Genomic DNA, 16,952 nt, shown 5'->3' with positions numbered 1-16,952 from the left:
GGGGTGAGGAGTGGTGCTGCCCCAGCACCCAGAGGGTAAAACCAAATTAGCCAGAAACCTGTTCTGGGCCTGGCTGCCCCTCCAGAAACACAGGTGAGGGTAAAGCCATCACTCAGCATACCCAGGGCACCTTCCCAGCCACCTGCAGGGTGGGATATGAGACAGTGGCAAGGACAGAATGGTTAGAGGGATGGAGCCCCTCTGTTCTGGAGCCAGGCTGGGAGAGCTGGGGGTGCTCACCTGGAGAAGAGAAGGCTCCAGGGAGAGCTCAGTGCCCCTTCCAGTGTCTAGAGGGGCTCCAAGAGAGCTGGAGAGGGACTGGGGACAGGGGCATGGAGTGCAAGGACAAGAGGGAATGGCTTCCCACTACCATAGGCAGGGACAGATGGGATATTGGGAAGGAATTCCTCCCTGTGAGGGTGGGCATGCCCTGGCACAGGGTGCCCAGAGCAGCTGTGGCTGCCCCTGGATCCCTGGAGGTGTCCAGTGCCAGGCTGGGCAAGGCTTGGAGCAGCCTGGGATAGTGGAAGGTGTCCCTGCCATGGCAAGGGGTGGAGTGAAAAGAGCTTTAAGGTCCCTTTCAACCCAAACCATTCTGGGTTTATGTGATGGTTGAGCAGTGGTGTGGCAGTGGTGGACACATCCCAAGGGATTCCCTGTGGGCTCACACCAGAGCAAGAAAGCTGGAGAGAAGAAAAGCCCAAATGCTTTTTCTTATGGCCCTGCTGAGGCAGGCAGTGCTCCAGTGCCTGTCCCTGGTCTGTCACTCCATGAGCTCCCTGGCAATGCCCAGCATGGCTCACACTGAGCTGTAACACCAACCTTCTGTGTTATCATCTTGGCCACCACGTCCCGCGCGTGCACGTCGATGGTGCAGATGGTCATGATCTTCTGCCTGTCGCCCTTGGAGAGCTGCCCCAGCAGCATTGTCACCAGTGTGTTCAGCTGGGCCACCTGCTTCTTGTGGTACTCCTTCATGGCCTTCTCATAGCCTTCCTTCATCCTGGAGAAGGCCATGCCCACCTCAGCTGTCCACCAGATCTGGGTGCAGCAAAGAGCCACCTGGGGAAACAGACTGGCTCAACAACAGAGGAACACCAGGGTTTCCTTATGTCTGATCCATGGGGAGATCAGGGATGAAGCTTCCCTAACATGAATTCAGTTTTATTATACAGTGTCATAGCAGGCAGGAGAGCAGGGATCCATTCCATATCCATTGAAATCCCATCCTGAACACATCCAGCAGCTGCTCATCTGTGAATGAGCCCCTTTCTCTGTGAAGGAGCCCCTTTGCCTGTGAAGAAACCCCTCTGCCTGTGAAGGAGCCCCTCTGCCTGTGAAGGAGCCCCTTTCTCTGTGAAGGAGCCCCTTTTTCTGTAAATGAGCCCATTTCCCTGTGAATGAGCCCCTTTCCCTATGAATAAGCCCATTTCTCTGTCAATGAGCCCCTTTCTGGTGTCTGAACACATGGGAGGCTGAGCTGGACACCACGAGGCTGCCAGAGGGGCATCCAAGGGGCTCCATCAATTTGTTTTTGTTCTCTCACCTCACTGGGGGCAGGGGCTTCCTGTGACCCCTGGGGTGCAGCAGCCACTGCCCAAGTCCCCGAGCTGAGCTGCATCCTGCCTGGAGCTCCAGCCAGAGCACGGAGCTCAGCCTGGGAATCCACCAGGAGATGGCCAGGAGAAAGGAGAACTCCCTTTTCCTCTCCCCTGCACAGAAACATTCCCATGCACAGCCAGAGACCCTGCTGGGAGCAGGGCAGGAGCAGGGACTGTACCTGAGCAGGGTGGTCAAAGAGCCACTGGTCCCTGGGCTTGTCCTCGTACGCCGCCACAGCCGCGCTCATCCCGTCCCTCACCGTGGCCCTCACGGTGTCCAGCAGGCGGCTGAGCCACACCTCCACCTGCAGAAAGGGTTAAATCATCCCAGGAACTCCTGCTCCTCCAGCAGTGAGGGATGGCAGGGAGTGGGACAAGCAGCTCAGCTCTCCAGTCAAACAAGCCCCAGGCCTCCTCCAAACTGGGGGACTCAGCCATTTCTGCTCCTGCAGCATCAGCATCTCTTTCCACACACCAAGGGAGGTTTTGTGGAAATCCAGCTGTAGGAGGAACCAAACTGAACTCCACAGAGGAACAATTTAGCTCAGCATGTTCCAGCTCCAGGCCATGACAGTCACCCGTGGGACTGGAGCACAATCTGCCAGCAGCAAGAGAATGCTGGGAACACAATTCCTGCTGAATTTAGTATTTCACAGGCTAAGTCCTCTCTGAGAGCAGAGTTTAAATGCCAAGTGCCATCACTAGGGAGCTCAGAGCTGGTATTACCAACTTTAGCTTCCTATAATACTCCATGGAGAAAAGTGCAGCTACAGGGACAGAAAAGCTGAGCAGTAATTTGATTCTTAAATTTTGTACTTCGACTCGTCCTAAGAGAGATTTGGAAAACAGGAGAAAAATCTTTTTCTTTTCAAAGGTATCAGTGCAGAAGTACTATGGAATAATTTAATCCCAACTAGGAGGGTAAGAGTAATCTTCAAAACATCTTTCAGAAATTAAAATTTAAAAGCCCAATGAAGAATAGGCCACAGCCCTTCCTCACACCATGAGCTGTAAGGACCCATCCAGAGCAGGACTAGAGCTGTGGTGTGAACAAGGATTAAGGTCCACACCACCTTTTCCAGCTTTTCTCATAGAGGCAGTGCAGAACTCCACAAGATCTTGGCCAGGGATGTTCCCCCAAGGGGTGTGGGAGCAGCTTGGACAGACAAGGGCTCCCCTCTCACCTGCCCACTGCAGTCACAGGGCTCACTGAACTGCACATATTCCTCCTCTCTACTGTACATTCCCAGGCCAACCTTGGTTGTCTTCTGCTCAGAGTCCACCTGGAATTTCAGCTTGGCCAAGTTGTCAAAGAGTTTGGAAAGGTGACGCTGCACCTGCAAAAAGAATTGTGTAAATAAAGTGAGGGAGACAGGACAGGCAGAGCAGAGAGCAGCAAAGGTGTGACAGCCTCAATCCTGCTCACTAAGCATGACTTGGACATGTTGGCAGCACCACATCTTCTCACTCATGGCCAGGATGCTGCCAACACGAGCCTGCTGCTGTCCTTCTCAGTATTTCCAATTACTTGTACCTCATTTAGAGAACAGGCAGGCCCTGATAGATCCTGAGATGTTCCAGAGAGGGCAAAAGCACAGAAACATCCAAACACATCCAATCCCCAAGTCCCAATTCCCCTGCAGGTAGTGCTATTCTCCCTGGCTCCCCCTTGTCCTGTTCTCAGCACTGGAAAGTTTTTCTCACTAGGAAATTTTCTGATTTTTTTCCCTCCTAGAAATCAATTCTGTGCCAAAGAAAAGTCCAGAATTTTCCTCCATGGAGAAGCCAGATACATTTTTTTTGTGCCTGAGACCCAGACAAAACTCCCATCTCAGGCAAAAGTACTTTCCAGAAGGATTCAGTGCTGTCCTGTTCACACCAGGCTGTGTTTGCAAAGCCAAAGGGGAAACACTGGCACAGCGCCCGAGGCTGCCAACACCAGCACGTGCCTGTGGGAGCTGAGAGGTCACCAGAGCTTCTGGAGCACGACATCACACCCAGCCACATCCCTGTGCCACACACAGCCACAATCCCACAGGAAATCCCACAGAGCTGTCCCAGCCAGGTGCTGCCCCTGACACAACTGAGACAGAGATGGACAAACTCCACAGGCAGGATGGGAAAAGAGAACAGCCTCTACTTCCTGCTGCTCTCCTGCTTTCAGGGAAAGCTGGGAGCATTGGGGAAGGAGAGGCTGGAAAGCAGTGCCATGGAAAGGGACCTGGGAGTGCTGGTCCATGGCCAGCTGGATCTGAGCCAGGAGGGACATCCCTGTCCTGGGGGTATCATGGGCAGCCAGGGGAGGGAGGGGATTGTCCCACTCTGCTCTGGGCTGGGGCACCCCCACCTCCAGTCCTGGGGGCACTTTGGGCACCACAATTTCAAAAAGATGTTAAAGCATTAGAGAGTGGCAGGGATGGGAAAGGTCTGGAGGGGCCACAGGGGGAACAGCTGAGGGCACTGGGCCTGTTCAGAGGAGAAAAGGAGACTGAGGGCAGAGCTCAGCAGGGCTGCAGCTCCTCTCGAGGGCAACTCTAACCTCTGACAGGGACAGAATCTGAAGCTGGAGCTGTGCCATAAGAGATTTATGTTGGATTTTGGGAAATGTTCTTCCCCCAGAGGGTGTTGGGCACTGCCCAGGCTTGGACAGCACTGCCAGGGATGCCCAGGGTGGGGCTGTTGGGGGGTCTGTGCACAGCCAGGAGCTGGATTTGATGATCCTGGTGGGTCCCCTTCAGCTCAGGCTGTCCTGTGATCCATCCTGTGGCTTGTCTGTCCAGTTCTCACTCCCTGTCCCACTGAAGATTCCAACCCCTCCTCAGGAGCTGTCCCACAGGGGGCCACAGCCCATCAGGTTCTTCCCAGGTGGTGCCAAGTGGATCCAGAAGCAATGGACACTCAGCTTCCCCACCAGGGCAAGCACACATCCTTCCAAATCTCACATAAACCAGGGAATCCTGTTTTACACCTGCAAGTGGGCAGGCTCAGCCATCCCCACTGTCTATTCCCAGTCCCTGGCTGCTCTGCAGGGCCTTGGCTGTGCTCCAGCACTCCATCCAATTCTGCCCCCAGAGCCTGGAATGCACCTGAATCTGCACCAGCTCAATATCCAGTTCAAGTGGATAATATCATTGTCTATTTAATCCTCCTTTAGGAATTATCAGGCTTTGAAACTACAGTGGAAAGGCTGAGAGCGTATCCGTGTATGATCCTGCCTGACATTTACTTTGATTTTACTGCAAATAGTTTTGAATAACAGAAAGCACCAGGAATTTCTCCTTACTCCATGGAGCATTTCAACACAGCAGCTTTTCTCTGCTTCCTGTATTTTCTTTCTCTCTCTCCATTTTAAGCATCAATCAGCTGTGTATTTATGACACTCTGTGGGCTGAAATCACCCAGCAGCAGCAAACACATCCAAGCAGAGTTAAAGGTTAGTGGCAACAAGAGCATTTCCAAGCCTGCCCCATCCACGTGCTGACACAAATGTTGAAAATGAGGAAAAGCTTCAGGAGGCTGAGATTGCTCTCTGCTAAAAGGTGGAATAAGGAATTGATTCCTTAGCCAACAGCCTCCATTTGCTGTGAACATGTTGATTTGGTTTCCACACCAACCTTAGGATTAGTGATGCTTCCCAAAGCAGGCTGGTCAGGGCATGGCACTGCCAGGCTAAGTGGCTGAGGTTTCCTGACAGCAGCTCCACATGGAAAAGCACCTGCAGGACTGAATCCTCTGAATCTGCCCATGGGGACAGAGGGTTCTGATCCCAGGGAATGGGGGGAAGGGGACTCTGAAGCCATTTCTTACAACAGGAAGGTTACTGCCAGCTCCCCCTTGGGATGACCCAGCAATCCTGCTGAGCCAGGAGCAGCAATGGTAGATCTGGGGGGATTCCCCACACCTGGATTCAGACCCCATCCCAGAAATCCAGGGCAGGCTCAGACACCCCCTGGCCCTGAGCCACAGCCCCTGGCTGACCAGCAGCTGCTCACCTGCTGCAGGCTGTGCTCCTCCCTGCCCTGCCAGCAGCTCAGCCCAAAGGCTTTGCAGGGGAAAGGAAGAGGCACTTACTGGAAATTGCCTCTTCTGCCTAAAAACACAGCCCTCTACAAGCCCAGTGATCAACACTCCCACACTGGAACGACCAGCCTGGGGCTCTTTCTTTGGTGGCATCCCAGGCTGGGATCCAAGGTCAGCAACAAGTTTTGGATGAGATCTTTGAGAAAGTCGTTTTCCTGCAACCTCACTGTATCCCAGCAGAAACAAAGCCACTGTTTTTATGGCACAAAACCCATGGGAGTGCTCTCTGAACCTGCCACGAGCATCACTAGGGTTAGATCAGGGCAAGGCTGCCTGTCAGCGATGACAATGGAGATCAGCTGTGAAAGAGTTGTTAATCACATGGCGGGGAGAAAATCACTCCAGAAAGGAGAGTCCCAGGACAACACCTTCCACTGGAAAACACAAAGGTGATGCAGTACAAGCCTTACCAAATGTGGGTTGGTGCCGTTGGAAAGAATATCCAGTAAATCTGCAGAAGAAATGAAGTAAAATCTGGGAAAGGCCAACCTTTTCATGTCCAAATATTCAGCCAAAGCCTTCTCACACAGAGACAACCTGGGGAGACAAAGCAGAGCCCAGGACAGGTGGGTAAATCCCTGCCATGCTCCATGCTGCCCTTTGGCTTTTTGGGCAGGTTCTCCCCACCATGGGGAAATGCCAGGCACGGGCTGAGCCTGCAGGCTGCTCCTTCCCACAGCCCTGAACAGATCCACAAAGCACAGGGAACTCACAGCTCACTCTCTGCTCCAGGGGTCAAACACCCAAGAGCTGGGGCAGCCTCATCAAAAAGCAGAAGCACAAGTGGAAGGAGAGGTTGGAAAGGTTTGCAGTCTGCCCCACTGCTTTAGACAAGCTCGGAGCTGCCACAGGTGGTGGCATCCACTGGGATGAACATTTCCAGAACTGCTTTTATTCTAATGAGCCACATTTTAAAGTCTGATTCCAACCAACTCAGCTTTTTGTGTTTGCAAAGCATGAAAGGAAAGTTGTTTGCTCCGATCTAAAATGAATCTTGCAGTGTTCACATGCTAAACTGCTGCTGAGCTTACAAAGTTCCTAAATAACATTCTCTGTGAGGAACATTGGCCTTGTTCGATTGAAAATAAAATCAAATCTTTATTTGAAATGGAGAGCTGCTACTGACACAACAGCTTAGCACGGACTTTGAAGTGTTTTTCAGGCAGATTTTATGTTAAGTCAGAAGTGTCTCCATCTCAGGGCACTCAGGTCTGTCTCAGGGAGCTGTGTTATGCCTCATGTCAAGGGTACACAGATAATTTTGTAAATTAGATGGGCTGTGGTCTGCTGCAAATATCACAGAATAACAGAAGCATAGGGGTTGGGAGGGGCCCCAGAGCTCATCCAGTGCCACCCCTGCCATGGCAGGGACACCTCCCACTGTCCCAGGCTGCTCCAAGCCCCAGTGTCCAACCTGGCCTTGGGCACTGCCAGGGATCCAGGGGCAGCCACAGCTGCTCTGGGCACCCTGTGCCAGGGCCTGCCCACCCTCACTGGGTGATGGGTCACAAATACAAAAACTTGAGAAAGATCAGAAAAACTGGAGATTTGTGACTGCAGAGGAAGCACAGCCTCAGAAAAAGCCTCAGGGCACAGCTTCAACCAACTCCTTATGGCTCATTCCAGTCTGACAAAATCCTGGGACTGATGCTCTACCTACCTACTCTGGATGTCCTCCAGCTGCTGGGACAGACCTGGCTTATTGGTGGCTTCAACTACATTTGGGGTTTTCTGAACTTCATAGGCCAGTTCTTTAAAATCCACATCAATGCCTTCAAAACGTCTGGAGTCCTACAAAAGGACACAAAGGGACACAAAGGTGACAGCAATGCTCTGATGGTGTGCTGAGAGATCCCATCCCCTGTCTTTGGGGTGAGGGGGAAGCTCCTCCCTCACCAGTGAAAGCACGTTCCTCCTCAGCTCTGAGCCTGCAATTACACTGGGAGCTGGGCTGCTGTTGTACACAGGTACAAGATGTCATAAAAGAAAAGCCTTATAAAATCAGGCCTTGCTCTGTTAAAATTACCAGCTAGCCTGTTACTTCTAAGTGCAGCTAGCTAGGTCCTCACATGAAACAACCTTGGGAATGAAAAGCACACAACAATCCATTCTGGTAAGAAAATAAATGTGCACCTGCATAAACAAAAGATCTGTCCCATGAGAATCAGTGAAGAAGAGATGTAAACATCTGAGTGAGAGTCTTAGCACGTACACACAAAACCCTTCCTAACCAATGAATTAGGTGGCAAGAAAACTCCTAGCCAATGGGAGTTCAACACCAGCTCTGTAAAAACTGTATAAAAATGAGTTATGTGAATAAAGAATTGGCTTTTCCTGCATGAAGAAACTGAGTCCCAGCTGCTTATTGCAACAGGCTGGAGGCACCCTGAGGAGCCCCCCAGAGCAGGAGCAGGAAAGCTGCTCTCCCCCAGCACCAGCGTGGAAGGACAGGGAGGGAAAGCTGCCAAAGCTGCCTGGGCCAGCTCTGTTTGATGATTTGCAGTGTCTGAGTAATGGTCTTGGTCCTCTCCCCTCTGAAGGAAGAGGGAACACACTGCAGCACTGAAGGAAGGCAGCAGCTCTCACTCAGCCCCAGGAGCTCTGTGTTTGCCATGCAGTGGTACAAGGGAGAAGATCAGCCTGGGGTACAAAAACATCCTGGGGGAACAACCCACTGAGAGAACCCCCAGAGGAGTGAGGCAGCAGGAGAACAGCCCTGCTTTGGGGAATTTGGCACTATAAATAACCCCATTTAATAACGGAGCCTCTTCTTCAGCACTTCCCAAGCAAGCAGTGTGGGATTTGGGGGCTCATACCTGGGGCAGCTGGGCCCGGATGTCTCCCGAGCCTATGAAAATGCTCTCCAGGTGAGACCAGGTGCGCTGCACCTCGAACCACAGGGCCATGACAGAGTCAGCGGTGGAGAGCTTCCTCTGCCAGGCACACACCTCCTCCAGGAAGAAAGCAATGCATTTGGATGACATTAAATTCTGCAGCTGCACCTGGTTGTCTTCTAGAGTTTCAATGAGCTCCTCATCTGACTTCAGCAAGGGGATGTTGGTGCGGGGGTGAGGCTCGTACTGAAACTCCCTGGAGCTCCAAGTGACCCTCAGCTCCTTCAGCACCTTCTCCATGCTCATCTCTCGCACTGCTTTGTCCACAATGCCATGGACCTCCCCCTCAAACTCATGCAGGTTGAGCCTAAGCAGGTCAGCCAGGGTGGTGTCCGAGTCCATCACAAACCTCACACCTGTCACCTGCATCAGCTGGTTCCAGTGCCTTTCCCTGATGGCAGGATTTTGAAGCTCAGCCACAGCCTTCAGGGCTGTCAGCATGTTCTTCACCTTGCTGTCCAGCCCACTGAAAGCATCCCATGCCCTCATTTCCTTATCCAAATTCCGAATCTCTCTTGCAAACCTTTTGCACTCCAGATCCATGCTCTCCACGTTAATATCCACCCATTTGGTGGTCTGCCAGTCCTGGAGGCTGCTGTTCACCAGGGAGATCATGTCCCAGAGCTCTTTGAGAAGACACAGCTCCTTCCTGCACTGCTTCAGTTGTTTATACTCTGGCACCATGACTTCAAACAGACCAGCTGATTCACAAATTGAGGTCATGGCTGACTCCATCTGTTTAATCTCCTTGTGCTTTGCATCCAGCAGTTCATAAGGCTTTTCAGTGTCAAACCTAGAAATAAACGTTTATTCTTCATAAGTGATATTGTAACAACTTCTAAAGAGCCTATGAAACAGACAGAGCCTCTGAGAGCCATGGGAGAGATGAGAGGTCTCTACTACACCCTGATGGCTGAGCCATGTGGCACTGGTGACACCACCCAAACCCAAGCTCTTCCCAGGGACACAGCACTGCAGGCACAGCAGGCTGTGAGCAGGGGGGGGATCTGTGGATCACCAGAACATACAGGTGATGCAATAAGATTTTAGCTTTTATATTTTTCAAATCCTGTAGTGCATTAGTGCATAACTCTGAACTCCATATAAAGTGTAGTTAACTGTTTCCACATTTTGGTCAGACAAAACAATTCCTCTGGGCTGGGATCCAAAGACAGACCACAGCCTCAGGCCCCCAAAAATATAAACAAAAATGAATTGGGAGGGAGAAAAATGGGGGAATATAACTTTATTAATTGAAGCTGTAACTGGAGGATTAACCCCTAATATGTTTGGTCTATGTGACCAAACTTATAATTGTCTGAAACACTTGTGACCATTGTCCATTCTGGGCGTAGCCTCTGGGAGGCTTTGACTGCCCCAGGTGTATCTGTTGAAGGCCTTTAATAAATCCCCACTTTATTCTCTAGCTCTGCCTAGCCTTTGTTCTGGGTGGCACTAGATCACTCCAAGGCATCACAGGGATGAGCTTTTTTTCTCTGGGGATTCATGTGATGCTGATGCCTTAAGTTTTAAGTTCTTCTGTTCTGCCTGGGTGTGCTTTTTGTTGTACTTGGGTGGTGAAGACAAAACAGTTCCTATTCCAGCTGGGGACTCAGGACAATCTCTTCAAACTTCAGGCCCTAAGCATAAACAATGTGAAAAGAGGAGGGTGGGCAGGCAAGCAAGGAGGATGAAACTTCATGATTTGAAGCTATCAATTGGACAGTTGACTTCTGTATGCAAATGGATTAAAACCTATAAAAATGTGAGATCTCGTGCCCAAGCTCTGTTCTGCTTCCACCTCGGAGCCATCCAGGCAGGGCCACGACTGTGGCACTGGCACTGCCAGGGTGTGGCCTTTGAAGGCCCCTCAATAAATACCCATTTTATTCCCCTTGACTCTGCCTAGCCTGTGTTCCAGCTCCTCTAGGCAGCAGTACCTGAAGGGCGCTTCCCTGCCGAAGCGCTCGCGCAGCCGCAGCTGCTGGGCGTCGAAGGCAGCGCAGCTCTGGCGCAGGGCTGTCACCTCGCTGGCCTGCAGAGGGGCCACCTGCTGCTTCACAGCCTCTGCCAGCTTCTTCACCTGGCTCCACTTCTCTGGCAGCTCCTGCAGGAGAAGGCAGGAGCTCCAATGGCACTGCTGGGAGGCAGGATGGGCTCTGGGGGGGTGATACCTGCTCATGGATAGCCACAGAAGGGGAAAAGAGACAGAACCCACGGCCAAAACTGAAAGGGAGGGTGGTTGGGATGGCCCAAATCATGCCTGGGTAGTTTTAGACTGGATATGAGGAAAAAAGTTTGCTTTTGATTGTAAAGCATCAGAACAGGCTGTCCAGTGAGGTTTGGAGTTCACCATCCCCAGAAGTGTTCAAAACCCTGTGAATGTGGCACCTGGGGACATGGTTCAGTGCTGATCATGGTGGTGGTGCTGGGGGGATGGTGAGATTTTATGATCTTAAAGGTCTTTTCCAACCCTGACAATTCCATCATTGCCAAGGGCTCTGCTGTCCCCAGGTCTCCTCTTCTCCATGTGCTGTGCAAGCCCACAGGAAAGGCTTTGGGTTCCTCTCCATCCCAGTTCACACTCTTGAGGAGATTAATGGAGACCCAGCATGGAAGGAAGGGAAATAGCTGCAGGCAGCTCTGAGGCAGCAGAGATGGCCAGGGTGGGGCCAGCCCCTCCTGAGGGATCTCTTCCTGGCATTTTGCATTACAGTCTCAGTAGAAATCACTATCCATGGCCACACACAGAGCTGCTTCCTTCTTTTCCTACCAAACAGCAGCTCCAGGCCATCCATCTCCAGCACCATGGAGGGAGAGGAGCCCAGAGGAACTCCTGCTTTTCCCACTCCATACAGGAGGGAATGAATCATTCACACACAAGTGTCGCTGTCACTCGCCAGAAAAAACAATTCTTTTGCTGTTCTGCATCTGGATGGCTGCACAATACCCTCCTCTCATCCATCAGGAAAGGAAATCAGTTATTTGAAGGTATTTGCACAAGCAGGCACACACCAGCAGCTCCCAGGCTGGGGGATTTAGTGGAGCTGGGTTCCCCACACTCTGGGGTTTATGTGGATGAAGACATTGCTGGCAGGGCTTGTCTCTGTCCCCCAACACTGGCTGGGCACCTCACCATCTCTTACAACCTTCATCTCATGGTCCCTTTTGCAGAAACGAAAGGAATTCCCAAAAAACTGAATCATGAGAGCCAGATGTGGAGAGATGCCAAAATATTTTCATAACCTGCTCCCAGGGATGTCCACTGGGTAAAGCAGACCTGGTGGTCTTGACCCAGAGGAGGACTGAAGCCCTGTGAGAAGGCAGCTCCTCTGCCAACATTATCCTTCCCATCTCCAGAGCTGCCAAGAACCAGCTTATTTAAAAATAATTATAATTCAACCTAATTAACAGATGGATTTGAAAATGCAATAACTATTTTTCAAGAGTAATCGCTGGGAGTTGGAGCAAGCAATTCCATGTTTTTCACACATAACAAAAGGCTTAATCTCTGCTTTAAAAGAAAAATCTCAATGTAACTCAATGTACCACTTAGAGCTATTAAGGCACATCCTGCAATAGCAAAACACTGCCCACTGAGGCCCTCTAATGCCAGGGAGCAGGGCCTTGAACATCCCTGGGATGCTCCTCCACTCCTGCTCCCTTTGACTGCTGCTCCTGGGCAAGCTGCTGTGTCTACCACAAGCCCTCACCCACCTCCAGCTGCTGGTGGACTTCTTCAGGCAGCTGCTGCTCATAGCTCCTCAGCAGCTCAATGGTTTCCTTCAGGGGCTCAAACATGGCATCAGTGGCACTGTGACGTTCCTTCACAGCCAGCAGGTGACCCATGACCTCCACCAAGCCACCAGAGTCACCTTTCTCCACCTTTCTGCTCAAACCTTTCTCAGTTGTTTGGATGAACTCGTCCAGGTCAGCCAAGCTGTAGAGTACAAAGCAGGGAAGGAAGCACAAGATGAGAGCAGTTCCTCTGGAATGAATATCCAGCCTCAGAACTGGAATTCCTGCTCCAAGGTATCCCTGGATGTGGTACAGTTTCCTTCAAGGAACAGAAAGGCAGGTTGGGACTTGTCAAGTTGGAGACAGAGTACCTGAGCAGAGGCAGAGAGTTCAGGAATATTTGAGAGGACAGTTTTTACTGGGAGTTTTTACAGGTGCCCAGAGCAGCTGTGGCTGCCCCTGGATCCCTGGCAGTGCCCAAGGCCAGGTTGGACATTGGGGCTTGGAGCAGCCTGGGACAGTGGGAGGTGTCCCTGCCATGGCAGGGGTGGAGTGAGTTGAACTTTAAGGTCCCTTCCAACCCAAACCATTCTGGGATTCTGTGACACTTTTCACCCCATCTCTTCTACGACAAGAACCCGAGCTCCCCATGTGAACCTGACACATTTCAAACCTGTAACAAACAGGGATTGTCCTTCATGCACTGCCTCTCTTCACAGGGCAGCTCTCTCCTGCAGGTGATGCAAATTCACAGCAGTTTAGAAAAGCAACTGGACATTTGTGGGAAGAAAAAAAAAAATCCCTCCAGGACTTCAAGATCCCTGTCTGTCAAAGCCCTTGAGCCGTAAACCATCACAGATAGGAGAGTGTTCGGGGCACATTTCCTCACCTGCTTATCCTGTTCTTAACCTCTCCAGCTACTGGGCACTTTCAGCAGAAGAACAATGGGCTCCTGGATCCCAAAACACATTTTAAGTGCCTGCTTAAATTCTCTGGATGCTGCTGGACCTAAAAGTATCTTTAAATACTTCACCTAATAAAGACTAAACTGCTGAGTCAGGAACTCTCAATAACAGCTCTTAAATGCTCTCTGCCACACAAAACTTCTTTGCAAAGAAATTATCAGACAGATTTATGGTGCTGAAAAGCACACAAGAGATCACATCACCACCCCACGCAACAGCCTCCTCTTCAGATGTCTGTGAGCACTCCCCTGGGAGCATCCACAACCTAAGACACCCTTCAGCTGCAACCAAAAAATCACCCACGGCACTGTCCTGCACAGATCTCAGCAGCTCTTCAGAGCAAGGAACAAGTGTTAATGCAAAGGTTGGAGCCTAAACTGCTCCTTTTTGTAGTCTGCACACACCTGCCCATGATTGCTCATGCCAGGCTACCTGAATCATGGGCTTTTAGAAACCTCATGACATTAATGCAGATTTACTGATAGTCACCATCACATCCATTAAAGCAAGCCCAGAGCCCCGGCAGAAATGGGATTATTTGGCTCAGGAGGAGTGGGCAAACACACACCTCATCTAATGCCCTACAGCAGGTCCCAGGGCACCAGCTCAGGGATGTCAGGGGTACCAGGGGATGTCCCTGCTCCCAGGGGTGCCGGGGGATGTCCCTGTTCCCGGGGTACCAGGGGATGTCCCTGTTCCCAAGTGATGTCCCTGTTCCCGGGGGTACCAGGGGATGTGTCTGTTCCCAGGGGTACCAGGGGATGTCCCTGTTCCCAAGTGATGTCCCTGTTCCCGGGGGTACCAGGGGATGTGTCTGTTCCCAGGGGTACCAGGGGATGTCCCTGTTCCCAAGTGATGTCCCTTCCCAGCTCACACACAAGCAGAGAGCAGGGCACAGAAGACACAGCAATGGATGGAGCTGCTGTGCTCCATGGGCCCTTCCCCTGCTCCTGTATTAGCTCTGGATGCTGTCACAGCCCTGAGGCTGCCAGAGCTCCAGGAGCATTTGGACAATGCTCCCAGGGTGGGATTGCTGGGGTGTCTGTGCAGGGCCAGGAGCTGCCCTGGATGGTCCTTGAGGATCCCTTCCAAGCCAGGTATTCCGTGATTCTCTAAGTGAGCTGGCCACCAGTGTGAAATGACCCAGCCCAGCCAAGACGAGAAATCCACACAGCCCCCGGAGCAGAGGCAGGACCAGCTCTCACCTGTGCGTGACGTGGTCCAGGAGGTGCTGCTTGAACACCAAGCTCCACCTTTTAATCTCATTGAGCAGGGCTGCCCTGAAGGGCCGTGCATCGAGCCTGAGCCAGCCCTGGAAGGTGCAGATGGGCTGCATGTCGGCCACCTCCTGGTAGAGCTGCTCGTAGGAGCCCATGTGCTCCCGGACCTGCTGCAGCGTGGGTGGCGTCTCGGGGACCCCGTGCTGGCCCTGCAGGTCTGCGGGTGTGAGGGCGCGGCCGTAGAGCAGGAACTGGCGGCACAGCTCCCTCCTGTCCTCCCCAAAGAGGTGCGAGAATCGCTCCAGCCCCGCGCGGTGCTCGCAGCACAGGGACACCGCTGCACCTGCACGGCTCAGCAGCTCCTGGCGAGCTGAACACAGGTCAGACATGGCCTCCAGGTCAGCCTGGGAGGAGAGGAGAGGAGAGGAGAGGAGAGGAGAGGAGAGGAGAGGAGAGGAGAGGAGAGGAGAGGAGAGGAGAGGAGAGGAGAGGAGAGGAGAGGAGAGGAGAGGAGAGGAGAGGAGAGGAGAGGAGAGGAGAGGAGAGGAGAGGAGAGGAGAGGAGAGGAGAGGAGAGGAGAGGAGAGGAGAGGAGAGGAGAGGAGAGGAGAGGAGAGGAGAGGAGAGGAGAGGAGAGGAGAGGAGAGGAGAGGAGAGGAGAGGAGAGGAGAGGAGAGGAGAGGAGAGGAGAGGAGAGGAGAGGAGAGGAGAGGAGAGGAGAGGAGAGGAGAGGAGAGGAGAGACAGAAAATGCAGAAGGGAGAGCAGGAGAGGAGAAAGAGGAGAGTGGAAAGAAGAGAAAGGACAGAGGAGAGAAAGGGGAGAGAAAGCAGAGAGAGAGAAAGCAGAGAGAAAGCAGAGAGAAAAGAGAGAGCGAGAGAAAGCAGAGAGAAAGGAAAGAGAGAGAGGAAGGAGAGAGAGAGAGAAAGGAGAGAAGAAGGGAGGGGAGAGAGCAGAGCTCAGTGATGTGGCAGCACAGGGCACCTCCTCACTGCCCAGCCTGGCAAGCCCCAGAGCACAGACCTGGTAGTGGCAGAGGCCGCTGTGCGTGGCCAGCCGGGGCACCAGCGAGGAGATGTGGAAGATGCCCTGGAGAAGATTTTCCACCATGTCACAGAAGCCATCGTTGGTGCCAGGGTCCAAGGGAGGGTGAAACACCAAATCTGGGATCACCAAATCCAGCTGCACCTCAAACAGGGGAGCGAGCCCTGCCTTGGGGTCTGGGAGGGAAGAACAGAGATGTCAGGATCTGCTTTTTCAAGGAGTCTTGAGCCACCACTAATATCCTATGACAAGATGCCACATGCCCTGCAGGGACAGCAGGAGGGTGTGGTGGCAGACACTCACTGGTGTCTGCACAAGCCATGGAGGTGTTGGCAAACCAGCTGTGCTGTGGTACCCACCAAAGACAGTGGGGAACAGATGAGACAAAAGTGATTTAAGGACCAGAAAACATCTTGAGGAGGAAAGGCTTGAAGAGACCAGGCTCTTCAGCTAATGCAGAGGGAGTCTGAGAGCTGAGCAATGCCAGCATGGAAGTGCTTGCACAGGAGAAAAACAACAGGAATCAAGTGGCTCTTTAATTTAGTGGTGAAAGGCATGAAAAAAACAAAAAACCAAAAAAACAACAAAAAAAAAACCCAAACAGCAACCAGAAACTGAAATCAGATGCAAATGTGACAACATATGCAAGTTTTTAACAAGCTGGTGAAGAACTGCATGCAATTCTCCAGCTCATTGTGCCTCCACGTCCAGAAGGGAAGCATTCCTGGAGATGTGCTCTAGCTGCACACAAGCTGCTCTCAGCAGAGCAAGGAGGGCTGGGCTGGTGACTCCTGAACCCAGCTCACCTCTGCCCAGGACTAATGCTCAGGGACTGAGGGCTCTGGTTTGTGCCTTTCAGGAGCAGAACTGGCTCTTGAGACTCCCCACAGAGGGAAGATGGTGCCAGGCTGCTGCTTTGGGCATGGGAGGGTGGGAGGTGCCTGATGTCCAGGCACAGATGTGGGAGGAAGCCTCAAGTGTCTCCCTCCATTAACCCTTGCAGAGCGTGCACAGTCACCTCCATCCCTCCCCCTGAGCAATCCAGGAGCAGTGATGGAGTCACCCTCCCCTTCTGGAGGCTCCAGTACCAGAGGAAAGCCAGGAAGAAGAGAACACCCATGGAGGATGAGGGAGCACGAGCAGAGATGTGCCCTTGGAGAGGCTGAGCAGCCACTGCAGCCAGGGGACAGCAACCAGGTGTCACCTGTGTTCTCCAGGAGGTACTTGAGTGAGCACTCAATGGCAGTGAAGAATCCATCCAGGACTATCTCATCCACATAATCCAAATACACCTTCCAGGCATCAGAGGCTGGGTCTGCAAGTAGGAGGCTCTGGTTTTCCTGGAAGACAAAGAAGATTCCTTCACACACGACAGGGCTGAGCCTGTCCTGAAGAGAGCTGCCCACAGCCCA

General features: G+C 52.3%; 1 protein-coding gene across 1 annotated transcript in view; it reads right to left on the bottom strand.

The window, feature by feature from the left end:
- LOC106859514 (dynein axonemal heavy chain 9) overlaps positions 1-16,952 on the bottom strand; it is a 69,543-nt gene that overhangs the window by 46,509 nt on the left and 6,082 nt on the right. Inside the window, exons 7-17 of the mRNA XM_088176819.1 lie at positions 16,745-16,880; positions 15,520-15,716; positions 14,484-14,902; positions 12,293-12,515; positions 10,516-10,682; positions 8,498-9,368; positions 7,342-7,472; positions 6,092-6,218; positions 2,786-2,938; positions 1,781-1,906; positions 823-1,062 (exon numbers count right to left, since the gene is read on the bottom strand). Coding sequence (XP_088032945.1) covers positions 823-1,062; positions 1,781-1,906; positions 2,786-2,938; positions 6,092-6,218; positions 7,342-7,472; positions 8,498-9,368; positions 10,516-10,682; positions 12,293-12,515; positions 14,484-14,902; positions 15,520-15,716; positions 16,745-16,880 — 2,790 coding nt within the window. The remainder of the gene's footprint in view (positions 1-822; positions 1,063-1,780; positions 1,907-2,785; positions 2,939-6,091; positions 6,219-7,341; positions 7,473-8,497; positions 9,369-10,515; positions 10,683-12,292; positions 12,516-14,483; positions 14,903-15,519; positions 15,717-16,744; positions 16,881-16,952) is intronic.

Source organism: Sturnus vulgaris, chromosome 20 (genome assembly GCF_052056855.1).
Source record: "Sturnus vulgaris isolate bStuVul1 chromosome 20, bStuVul1.hap1, whole genome shotgun sequence".
Classification (NCBI taxonomy): domain Eukaryota; kingdom Metazoa; phylum Chordata; class Aves; order Passeriformes; family Sturnidae; genus Sturnus; species Sturnus vulgaris.
The sequence above is the reverse complement of the archived record's forward strand: the minus strand, read 5'-3'. Positions and strand labels throughout refer to the sequence as shown.